At 41.2% G+C, this 12,796-nt stretch overlaps 2 protein-coding genes across 19 annotated transcripts in view; one reads left to right on the forward strand and one right to left on the reverse strand.

The window, feature by feature from the left end:
- Positions 1-5,021: 5,021 nt before the first annotated feature.
- On the reverse strand, positions 5,022-6,788 carry LOC146490543 (Fc receptor-like B). Its single transcript, XM_085153097.1, has 4 exons — positions 6,005-6,788; positions 5,578-5,820; positions 5,291-5,434; positions 5,022-5,219 (listed from the first exon to the last, which is right to left on the reverse strand). The coding sequence occupies exons 1-4, from the start codon at positions 6,366-6,368 to the stop codon at positions 5,140-5,142; spliced, it is 831 nt and encodes a 276-aa protein (XP_085009223.1). The 5' UTR covers positions 6,369-6,788; the 3' UTR covers positions 5,022-5,139.
- Positions 6,789-10,705: 3,917 nt separating this feature from the next.
- Positions 10,706-12,796, forward strand: part of LOC146490544 (protein NLRC3-like) — a 152,012-nt gene continuing 149,921 nt past the window's right edge. For 6 of the 18 annotated variants that reach the window (XM_085153019.1, XM_085153016.1, XM_085153015.1 and 3 more), the window contains exons 1-2: positions 10,724-12,352; positions 12,437-12,481. In XM_085153019.1, the coding sequence (XP_085009145.1) occupies positions 12,264-12,352; positions 12,437-12,481 (134 nt within the window). In that variant the 5' untranslated portion in view covers positions 10,724-12,263. Of the gene's footprint in view, positions 12,353-12,436; positions 12,482-12,796 lie in introns of all 18 variants that reach the window. The other 12 variants (XM_085153031.1, XM_085153035.1, XM_085153025.1 and 9 more) reach the window with 8 other exon arrangements.

The raw sequence follows: 12,796 nt of genomic DNA on the forward strand, positions 1-12,796 counted from the left end.
CTGTTTGTGACAGATCAGAGGCCAACAAGTCATTTATAACACTTTCCATCATTGTTTAGCACAAACACATGTTGACACAGCAGCGGGTCCGCAGTGAGAGTCAGAGCGAGGAGATAAAAACTCCTGTTTGACCACAGCCTCAGTTTGTTCCTGCACTTCAAACACTTCCTGTTGTTGACTGGGTGGAGTCAGGAAGCCAGCGAGGCCCTGCAGGACTGAGACTGCAGACTGGGACGTGCTCTGTGATGGAGATCAACAGCATCACTTACTGTTTCTGTGAGGACACCATCATCCCAGCAGGGCTGTTTCCCAACAACAAGCCCTGGACCATCAGAGACCTGAAGCTGCTGCTGAATGAAAGAAGAGGATCTTCAGGTCTGGAACAAGGACGAGCTGAGAGTGTTAATAACGTTACTAATGTTCAGCTACACTTTACTAGGTCACATCTGTGACACACGTCACTTAAATAAAGAAGGAAATATTGGCTCTGTTTTATCTGCTGGGCCCAAAAGTGACTCCCCGTATTTAAACTGCTATGAATAACTTGTTGGTCTATAATATGTGAAACATGTGTCAAATGTCTCCATCATGAAAGATATCAGGTCATCTTGAGCCACAAAAACATTCCTATCATGAGGTAGAAGCTGGAATCAGTTTGTTGCAGACGTTTATATATCCGATATTTATCAAGTTAAAAGTTGAAATTCAAAAATGTCTTTTCAAGAGTCGTCTGTCCAAGAGGAGCAGAAACTGCAACAAATATAACAACAGTTATTTAAGGCTGTTTTAAATGGTCACAAAGGAGCAGATTGGTTATAATGCAGCTGCTTCAGAGGAATAAAGATGAAACACTGTTTTTATTTCATGTGTAACACCTTTCAATAATGTGTTGACTAAAGTCTATTGACCAGTATAAGTAAAGACATCACACACACACATGGAAACACTGAAACCTGTTTTTGGTGCAGCAGCGGTCCCAGCTGCTCGCCTTTATCTAGACTGGGTCGACTGCTTATCTCAATATAATCAATGTTTAAAGTTTTGTTCTCAGTGTTTCTGTGTTGCTTCGTATAGGATCTCCCAGCATCATCACTGTGCTGTCCAATCATTGTGTGCTAGGTTACCCTTATAGTGCAATGTGTGTTTGCACAAAGAGAAGCATGTGTGTCAAATATAAATAAGCACAGAACAGAAAAAGCTGCTCGTTTCTTCTATTTAGAGTCAAGTTAGTGTTTTGTGTCTTTGTTTGAGGCCTAATGTCAAGCAGAGGTGTGTGTAACTGGACTGGTCTGTTATATGTGTGAAATGTGTGCTTCTCTTCAGCATCATCTTTGTCACTGCTGATTCCTTTGTGTCATCATTTGTTGAGAAGAGATAATCAAATTATTATTATTATTGTGGAATATAAAACATATACAAAATTTATAATATAACATTTTTCTGGACATTTAGCTTTTCAAACATCAGGGAGCTGCAATAACAACACTGTGCCCATTCTGATCAGAATGAAAGATTTATAGAGATTTATCCATGTGCTGGAAAAGGATTTGATATCAACATATATGCAGATTAGTAGGAACATTTTCTTCATATTGATTTAGAGTTCAGTACCAGGAATATGTAGAATTAACATCTGTGTGCATGACGAGTGATGAAAATTCAAACTTTCAAAGGACGTCAGAATTGGTGTCTCTATCTGTGACTGTCCCAGAGGAACCTACCTGAGGATTATTAAAGATCTGTCTATCTAGAAAGACTTGCATTGATTCACAGTGTACAATTCTTTCTGATCTATTAACATCTTCCTCCAAATCCTGTTTCTGCTGCATCAGAAGGGCTCAAACCTCCTGCTGTTTCTACTGGACCATCAATTCTACTTTATGATGATCTTCAAAGATAAAAACGTGAGTTTATTTGTGAACTCTGTGAAATGCGTCTGATGTTTAGTTTGAACCAATCCTGTGTCAGCTGCAGCCACATCATTGCCACGCATACAAATGGGTGAGTTCCTGTTCAGACCTGCTGGCTGTCAATGGGCTTCATTCCATTTCAGACTGCTGGTGGTCGGCTGTAAACTCAACATGGCTCCTGTGTTAGAAGAGACGATGATTTTAAATTTGCACATTTACTAGTTTCTTTCCAACACTATGGAGCTACCAGCCCAGTATATGTAGCCCACAGTAGATGGAGTTATCAAGCTGCACTGACAAACATCAGGACTCATGTAATCCCTACATGTGGACCTTTCACACATGGATCCAAGTGCAGATTCAACTCTGCATTACATTTGACTTCAGCTGTTACACACTGTAATTTTCTAGCTGTCACTTCCTGCTTTGTGGATCAGATAGTTTATCCATGTCCACAAATGTTTGCTGCATATTTGTATCATCTATATTTTCCAGTCTTCATACAGCCGATATTTCCTGTGAACTCCAATCTGCCAGCTGCCATCACGTTTTCAGGGTTCATTCAGTGTTGAAATGTAGGACAAACAGCAGCACATGTTCTCTGAATGTTTGCAGTCATTTTAAATGAAGCTGATACTACATGAGACATTTTCCACAGTTATTGTCTTTGAACAGAGAATAATAAAGCCATCAAACATATACAGGCTGTGCAAATACAAACTTCTGTGGTGCATTTGATGACCTGCAGAGGAGAACAAGTCGGGCTTTTCAGCCCTAACACAACCTCTTTGTTCTCAATACTACAAAACCTTCAAAGGCTGATATGCAAGTTTGCATGAATCACCAACACAGTTGTGTTTGTTTCTAGTATAGTTATAAATAAGCTGATCAAATATCTGCTGACTGATTAGATCCAGTATCTATTACAGATGAACTGGATATCACAGCATGTTGTTAATCCGTCATATCAAACTAAACAGTGTTGCTGGTGTAAATATCCTCCAATAAAGTCAGATGAGGGCTGCTGTTGCCAGGTAACGATGATGTCACACTGGATCTTCTGATCTTTAGCATCGTAGCGCTCGGAGTCTGATGTTGGCTCATGTGTTGTCACCAACATGACGTTCTACTAGTCAAGGCCTCACCTTAACCCACTGATGCTGATCACACAGACCCACTAATAGAACTGTTTTATCAGGTTTATGCAGCGTCACCATTAATGTCACATTTAATCAGAACACATTTACATTACAAGCCCACTACAACCATTATCAGCATGTTAAATTACATTATACATCTGCACTGATTTAAAGTATTTTAACCTGATTCATTTTTTCCACCTTAACAGTTCATTCCTCAAATCAAACAAGATATTTGACCTTCAAAAAATGTACCAACAAATAATTTTGCAATAAAATATTTTTCAACTTTTACAGGTGAAATCAAACAAGTGTGTTTAACAGTGAAACCAGAGTGGAAGCTGCTCATATAGAGTCCAACCCAGAAACCCTATTTCTCCAGGCTAAATGATGATCTTTGTGAAACACCATTTCATCTCCAGCTTTCAAGTTATCTGCTTTAAGGTTTGAGAGCTATACCAGGGACTCAAGTACTTCTGATATGAAGCTCTCTTCTTCACGGGAGCTACAGTACCCAGAGTCATACGTTTCTGTACTAACAGAAACTTAGAAGAGAGAGACCTAATGTTTAATAATCCACATTTCACTGTTTTACTCTTTGGTGCTGTCGTGGATACTGTTACTGATACTGGATACTCTTTTTTTGTGATTTTTTATGTTTAAGTTGTTTTTTTGTTGGTTTTTAGTTTGTTTTTTGTCTGTTTGGGAGCTGACACAGTCTCTATGGAAATGGGGTTTTGGGGGATAACAGGAGGAGAGAAGAGAGTCGTGTAAGACTGCATTTCTGAGAGAAGCCCTTAGTTCATGTGATGAGTCACATGATCAAAAGTGGGTCGGCAGCTTTCTTAAGGGAGAAATTCCACCAGGGCTTAAATACTCTCCACCATTTGGTCTTAGAAATGAAGAAGTGTCTCTGATGAAACCTCGTTAAGAAACCTAAAGAAGTCCAGTCCCTTCTTTTCCCAAGCTCCTCAGATTACCATGACCTGGATGACTGAGAACCTATGTAGACACTCAAATCCCCAATTCTGAAGAAAAAAAACCCCTTCTTTCAAATCTAAAATAATTCTTGAACTACTTCTAAGGGACAAAATCTAAAGAAATATCTCTATTAATGTCATTAAAAAAATCTGTGGAAGGAATCAGATGTTCCCTTAAATTTAAATAATAATAATAACAGGCTTCTAGACCATCTTCATGGTTCCAGCAGTTAAAATGTTCTTGCTTGTACATTTCTGTGGACAATATTGTAAAGGTGTGTTTATCTTGTATAGGAGACATGTTTATCTTGTCACAAAGAACAAGTTTTGTTACACCGCTATTATCGCGAAGTTTGGTCGTGATAATATAGCCTGTGAGCCCACGTTTAATAATCACGCTAAGGAGTTCAGCGAGCTATCTGCAAAGGCCTGGTTAGTCTACCAGCTGTACAAGGTATTTGTCATTTGCTATAACTGTATTGTAATATTGTGAAAATTTGTAATGTATGGTGTTCTAATTATTTTATGTTTTAATTTAGAATGTGCAGGACTGTAAAGTTATTGTTCTAGGACCTCCAAAGTGGCAGGCGGCCACAAGCTAATTTTTTGTTGTTGTTAAAGCACAAGTGTTACTTATGATAGACCGAAGCGCTTAAAGCCTTTGTGTTCTGTGTTTGTAGTTTTAAATGCAGCAAAGCGCCCGTCTTGAAGAAGCCGTGCCTGTGTTGTCATTTCGGAGTTACAACCTGTAACCCAAACCTTTTAATTCAGACAGGAAATATTGATGGGAATTGTTGGTCAACACTAAATTTGTGTCTATGGTTGAAAGATCAATGTTATTAAAATAAATTTCATCTCCAGTATTATTTATTGACTTCATTCCATCTCTTTGAATATTGCAGATAGTTGCCACAAGAGGTCACATGACAGATTAGAGAAGCTAACCTGTGGGTCAAACTTTTCAGTTAAAAGTAAACTCCAATCAGCCAGAGACAAATTCACACAAAGCTTTACTGGCATGAGCAGACAAGACAGAAAACAGTCAGCTTGATGCTACATGTGGAAATATTTAGGCATAAATGTTACAGTGCAGCTCCTTCAGATTTGAGTTCAGAACTCATGCTCAGTGGTGACATCAGTGGTGACATCAGCAGTGACATCATCATACATGGATATGGCAGGTTCCTCTCCTGTAGGCAGAGTTAAGATGTTATAATGGAGGTGGATTAGAGTCTGTGTTAGTGCATATCTGAGTTTTCACCTGAGTTCCTGTTCCTGCTACAGCAGATCAACAGCATCAGGATGGTGGAGATGCAGTACAGACATACAACCAGCAGATGGCAGAAGACTCTGAGCATAGACACAGACAGAGGAGGAGAAGGAGATGTGGGATCAGGACGAGGAGCTGAGGAAGAGCAGAACACATGGAAATTAGGACAAGTTTGTGTTTCAGTCACATTGAGGTGCTAAATACTGGAAGGTCAACACTCTACTTCAGCATGAGCTGTCACTCAATCAGAAACAGGTGTTGCTGTTAGCTTTAAATACCTGCAACAGTCAGCCTGCTATGACCTGATACCATCACCATATCAGTGTAGATTACACTGCAGCTGTAGACGCCTTCATCAGACCTTTGCACATTATAGATGGTGTGGACTGCAGAGAAGCTCTCCCTGTCAGACTCCCTGTCGATGGAGATGACTCTGTAAATGTCATAACGAGGTCTGCAGCTCAAAGTGACATTACTTCCTGCCATCACTGGCAGAGCAGGCATTTCTAGGATCACGTCATCTAAACAAGTACAGACAGACAAAGAAACACAAACTCATGAAGCTAGTGGATGATTGTACAGCAACTCTGTAACAGACTTATAAACAACATGAGCAGCAAATAAAAGCACCTGCAGCAGGTCAAAGTCTCAAATCACCACAAAAACAACAGAAAAAGACACCAAATCATCACAAAGATTCTGTACCTGATACATAGATGTTGAGCTCGTCACTCTTCTGTCCTGATCTGTCCTCACACCAGTAAGATGACATCGCTTCCAGATCTGAGATGATGCATGAGGAACCATCAAACTGGCCAAAGTCTTCACCACAGCTCTTTATTTCTATGTAATTTCTTCTCTTCAGGGTCCAACCATCAGGGCTGTGAAGCCCCTCACAGGTCAGAGTCACAGACTCTCCTGAGAAGAACTGAGGACGGTTTGGACTGACATTCAGAAACACTGGAGGACACACACACACACACACACACACACACACCATTGCACTCAGTATCAGGGTTGCATGTAGATGAACCATTAATTGTTTCCACTGGTGTCTATTAGGGATCATGTCCTGACTTCAAAAACCTAATTATCAGTAGACTGCCAGTGGCGGGTCGTGGTCTGTGATGCTGCTGCAGGCGAGATGGACGCATCTGCGCAGCACCTGCAATCATGCCTCGCCGCCATAAAAAGCTGTTCTTTCCTGTGTTTTTTTTTTTTTTTTGTCGTTCTTGGTGATGTGTGCAGCTGGCAGTGGGAGAGCTGCAGCCGTTGAGTGTTCTGTTTCAGCAACCGTGTGTTAATAAAGATGCTGGAAAGCTTTCAAATGAGATGGGGTCTGCCATGGTCATTTACACTGCCCTGTCCAGGTAGTGCAAAATTCAATATGGTTTGGTTTCCAAATTGTTCTGTAATTATAACTCAAAAAATAAGTTAAATAGTTAAATATTTAACTCTGACTAAATATTTATTTATTTAAATATTAAATATTTAAATATTTAATATTTAGTTAAATATTATTTTAAAAAATCGTTTTGCAGTACAGTTTGCCATATTTACTCAATTCAGCATGAGAGTTCAATGAAAATTTATATAGCATATAAGATAAAATAAGATAAGAAGAACTTTATTTATCCCGAGGGAAATTCTTTTGTCATACACATGCTCAATGCAGCAAGAGAGACAGAGGAACAGATGAATAAGACATACAATATATACAATAAGAATACTAGTATACAGTAATACACTGCTGTATATCCTACTGTATATCCTGTATACTAGTATACAGGATATACAGCAGGATAGTGCAAAAAAAGCTGCAGCTTCCAAGCTCTTTAGGCTATACAGCAAACAGTATTTTCTTCATTTTGTTTTCACTACAAATTTCTTATTTTGTAATATTGTGAAATACAGCTCTGTACCATTCAGAAACTGTTAGTAGACATCTTTTAAAATGTGAAGTTTTGTTTTTTTTACCCACTAAACATGGAAGCAACAATGGAAGCCTTGATTATAGCGTGGTTTTGTTCAATCTGTGCAAAAATGAGTTTGCATACCACCGAAGCACTTCAACGTTACGGTACCATGTAAATGCAAAACACTTTGCAGCGAGCACAGAAACTGCCGGAGCTGTTAGCGCTAGTAGTCCCAGTTTGGCAGCCCAAACCTGGACTGGCTTCAGGACCTAAATTAGTAAGTCAACATCGGACAAAATGTGCTGAAGTTAGCATCAGGTGATCCAACTTTCCAACGGCTGTGCCAAAAGACTATTTCAAGTAATATTCAACAGCTTTATGACACTGAAAAAAAAAGCAAAATTAGATGCATTACAGATAGCCCCACTAGTATGGAGGAAATACACCAGCAGCAAGTGGTAACAATCCAAAAGCTGGCGACTGTCCTTGAGCCATGCAGGTAAATAAAACTGTTTTAACTTATTGTTACTCTTTCTTCAAAAAGCTCTTTAGTTGACAGTTATTGTGTAGATTAAAAATTACTTTCTTGAACTGTCTACTGCAGGTTTGTGACTGAGCTCCTTGCAGGTGAGACATACGTCTCATGTTCCGATGATGACTCAAAATACAGTGGCTTGCAAAAGTATTGTGAACTTTTCCACATGTTGTCACATTACAGCCACAAACATGAATCAATTTTATTGGAATTCCACGTGAAAGACCAACACAAAGTGGTGAACACGTGAGAAGTGGAACAAAAATCATACATGATTCCAAACATTTTTTACAAATAAATAACTGCAAAGTGGGGTGTGCGTTAGCCCCCTGAGTCAATACTTTGTAGAACCACCTTTGCTGCAATTACAGCTGCCAGTTTTTTAGGGTGTAACAATGCTACCACAAAGGAGCCAGCAAAGACAAAGAGCTCCTCTGTGATTCAGATAAGGATGCCCTGTGTAACAGGGCCGTGAGTTTGTACAGAGCAAAATCCACCAGCAGCCAGACAGACTACCGCTGCAGTGATGGTCCAGTCGAGCAGGGACCCCCCCACAGCTGTCTGTTCTGGCCTGTCTGATTAGTCCTGCCACTTCTGTCCCATGTGAGAGACTGTTCTCACCTGCAGGTCACATAGTAACAACATTTGACCAACCACAGCTTTGTTTGGTTTTTGTTTTTGTTTTTTTCATAGAGGGCAACTTTTCTATTGGCTGCTCTACAGATACTAATGTGAGATCACATGAATTCAGCTGCTGGACAGTGTAACATGACAACAAAAAAAGACAGACTTATGAAAGCATTTAAAGAGAGGCTGAAAAGGAACCATACAACACTTTTCAGGATTAGCCAATGATGGCTTCTCCAGTGTGTTTCTAGTAGATGGTGAAGTGAACAAATAGAGATCATCGTGCTCTATCAACCATATCAGAAACATGAAAAAAATCCTATGTTTTATAAAAAATTATGTATATTATGTTATATTTAATGTGAAACATCACATTACGTTAGCAGAAATATCTGCTTGTGATCAATAAGCACAAACTGTAGCAGCTGCAGTTTTCCTGAGCTACATGGATGGAAAAAGTTTTTACTGAAGACCTAAAGTTAAATAGCTCTTCTTGGACAAAATAACTTTAATCTGTGTGATAACAATGGCCCCGGTGAGGTCAGCTGCTGTGCTGGATGCTCTGACCCAATTTTTCCATTTTTTGCTGATTTTTGTTACTTTATGCTCTACCTGCTCCAATCGTGCACAGGCATTATGGAAAACACACAAATTCACTACAGCAGAGACACTCTGGTTTCTATTGGTTTACACACATTTCATCGTGTTCAACTCCGACCCAAACTGGCCAAGAGAGATCCTGAGAGAGAACAAAGGACGTGACCCTATGTGATAGCCTTGAGGGAAACGAGCTGGCATCAGGAACAGGCTACTGGGTTGCGCACACCATGCACCCATGCCCAGTATCCTGCTAGCCAATGTTCAGTCCATCGAGAACAAGTTTGATGACCTCAGGGCCAGACTTAAGTTCCAGGGAGATATTCGGGACTGCAACCTCCTTTCTTTTCGGTTTACTGCATGGACAGAATAATGGAAGAAAAGAGGTGGTGGAGTGTGTTTGATGGTGAACAACAGATGGTGCGACAGCGTGAGGATTTCAGCATTTCTCCACTCACATGCTCTTGCTCACCCAATCTGGAATTTTTGATGATTAAAAGTCGCCCTTTCTATATTCCTTGGGAATTCACTGCGGTCACTGCCTGCATTGTTTGTATTCCGCCTTACGTGGACTCGGACACTGCCTTATGTGAGCTACATGAGGATCTCACACAAAACAAGCACTTCACCAGGACGTTGTGCTTATTATTATGAGAGATTTTAACAGAGTAAACCTCCAACGCACATTTCATAACCTTCACCAGCACATCACCTGCCCCACCAGGGGCATTAGACCACTGCTACACGCCATTCAAGAACTGCTACAAAGCACAGTCTCTGCCAGCATTTGGAAAATTGGACCGCCTTGCCATTTTCCTAATGCCTGTTTACAAACAAAGGCTAAAGCAGGAAGGACCAATCAGGAGGGAGGTCACACACTGGATGACCATTCAATGACAATGCAGACCGCACTGGATGACGCAGACTGGGACATGTTTCAGCGCAGCTCTGATGACATCTACATGTTTATGGAAGCAGTTGTGGATTTTATCGGGAAACTAGCGGATAATACAGTGGAAAGAACTATCATCCAAACATTTCCGAATCAGAAGCCGTGGGTGGATAAAAAGTAATAATAGTAGTAAAGATGAGCTGTGGTGGATCTCAGTCTGACTGTATTTCATTGTCTGTGGCAGTGTCGGGAAATTCCACGGCTTTGGAAGATGTGGGAACACTGAGTGGAAACATCCACTCTAAGTGGATCTTATTGGATCCCAAACTTTTCCTGATGGGACTGAAAAACATGATTGTAGTAAAGATGAGCTGTGAGTTGTGGTGGATCTCAGTCTGACTGTATTTCATTGTTGTGGAAGTCGCTCACAGATCGACCAATCAGAAGAAGGAATAAGCTCCAGTTTAAAAAGCAGAGCTCTGAGAACACAAGCACACCTTTCATCACTCGTGTCAACAATCTGGATATGACAAGTTGTTGAGTGAAGCTGCAGCTCTGAGCAGTAATATGCACATTTCTGATTGGCTCTGTCATCTTCTGTATTGATGCATTTTCCTGTTTGTTTTGGATCAGAGTGACATTTGTTCAAATGAGGAGCATCCACAGCGTTTCTTTGTTCTGCTAATACAGCCTGACTGTGTAAATGTAGAAGATGTGCTGACGTATGGCTGTGTGCTGCTCACATACAACACTGTACAGCCATGTTTCTAAGAGCAAACACAGGAAGTGACCTCGCACAGTGTGTGTCAGCGACACAGCAGTGTATCAGTGACTGCTTCATACAAGAAGTTGTTTGGATATTTACATCATTTCATTCACACAACATCTTCAATGATAACATAACAGAGTCTGAATGAAGCTCAGGTGTTGATGCTGCTCACTGATTGGACGCTTGGTTTCAGCTCTGCTCTCAGTCTTTCCTGCACAGGTGAAGGTAGAAAGTGTGACTGGATCTATAGACTGGAAACAGAGAAACATGCTGAACATTTGAAGCTTTGCAGCAGAAATGTTCATGTTACAAATACAGCAGAGCTGATCTGGGATCAGTGTGTTCACACCTGCAGCTACAACAAGGTTTCATGTCTCCACACGTCAGCATGTGAACTTTACTCTGACTCAGTCTGAGCAGTCAGACGCAGATTTTTAAAGTTAACACATCAGCACACACAGAGCTGAGCCCCTCCCACCTGTGCTGAGTTTCAGGTGGAGCCCCGCCTCCTTCCAGGAAGCAGCTCACCTGTGTGTCCGTGTTTAGTGTCCAGGTGTGCAGTGGAGCTTGTTGTTGGTGTGTGAAGAAACTGTAAGTTTGCTTTGTTTCCTCCTTTAACAGTTTGTCTTTAGGAACTTTACTGTTTGTTCAGCTCATGTTTGATTTCTTCACACAACAAACTGTGTGTGTTTGTATTTCCGGTCTCTCCATTAAAGTCAGTGTGTAATGTTTTCCTGGCTAACATCAGCTGTGTGCAGCTTAGTTCAGCACAAATCTGCCGCTCCATAGTTCACGGTAACGGACTCACAGCTGGACCAACGAGGCCGAGTGTGTCCGCCACTCTGAGCTACGTTCGTGTTTGTGTACTTGTAGTTTGTACTTTGTGAGTTCACTCGGAGCCCACAGAGGACGCAGCGTACGTGATGACGTCACAGCCCTTTACCTCCTTTACTGTCACTGTGATTAATATTTACACACGAGACACCTGCAGAGCTCTGACGCTAAGCTAGCCACACAGCATGCTAACGCTGAGCTAACACTAAGCTAACGCTAAGCTAACACTAAGCTAACGCTAAGCTAACACTAAGAGCTCTTACAGACACGAGTTAAAAAGCTGCTTTTAGTTTGTGATCAGAATCCAGGACTGAGAGCAGCAGCAGAGCTGATGGATGATGAATTACTGGATGGAAGAAGCTTCTCATTAGCAGTGAATCAGTGTGTGTGCAGTTCTCTGCAAACTCAGCAGGAATAATTAGTGTGAAGCTTTAACTCTGCTGATCCTCTTTGAATCATGGATCAGCTGAAATGTTTAAAATGTTGTTCACACGTGTTGAACTGACTGAAGCTTCCAGTCACAGTGAATCAGTGTGTGTCAGTGAATGCATCGTGTGTGCTTCAGGCTCCATCTAGTGGACTGATAGTAGAGCAGCTGATGGCAGCTTCCTCTGCCTCACACTGCTGTCTGACTGCATTCAGCTGACACTGAGATGAAGCAGGAAAGAAGCAGCTTATATTTGGACAGCAAACATGATGAAAGGAGGATTTCAGTTGATGTGCACATGAATGATTTGTGTTTCCTCTGCAGGTGAAGGTAGAAAGTGTGTGTGAGCTGATGTGAATTGAGCAGCATGGATCAGTGTGAGGACAGAGAGGAGGGAGCCCCTCCCTCTAAAAGCACTCTGTGTGGGGAACATGAGAGCCAGACCAAAGCTCAGAGGTGAGATGACCATCTCTAACTGTCCATGACTCTTCTCCATGTCACAGCTCAGCACTCACATCACTGCTCCATCATTATTCACAGGAACCAGCCTGGACCTCCACCCAGCTCTGTGTCTGCTGCAGAGAGGTGAGCTGTTAGTAACATGAACTCTCTGATTTAAATGATTTGATGTTTTCTGGTTTCCAAAAAGCATCTCTGTAGGAGAGCAGTGTCTCAAAGGACACACAGGCTCAGCTGTCATTTCATCTGGTTTAAGACACATCTGGACCATCACAGTCACGTCTCCATCCCGCTTTTATTAATTAACTTCCTTAACATGGAGCTCTGAGTGTTTATTAAAGGATCATTGGACGCTCTGACACAGCTGACTGCAGCCTTTAGCTGTGAGCACACAGTGTCTCACATTTACATTCATAAGAACTTTAAACAGCTGCTGTTATC

The sequence above is a fragment of the Neolamprologus multifasciatus genome, unplaced genomic scaffold (assembly GCF_963576455.1).
Source record: "Neolamprologus multifasciatus unplaced genomic scaffold, fNeoMul1.2 chr03_unloc_1, whole genome shotgun sequence".
Taxonomy (NCBI): Eukaryota; Metazoa; Chordata; class Actinopteri; order Cichliformes; family Cichlidae; genus Neolamprologus; species Neolamprologus multifasciatus.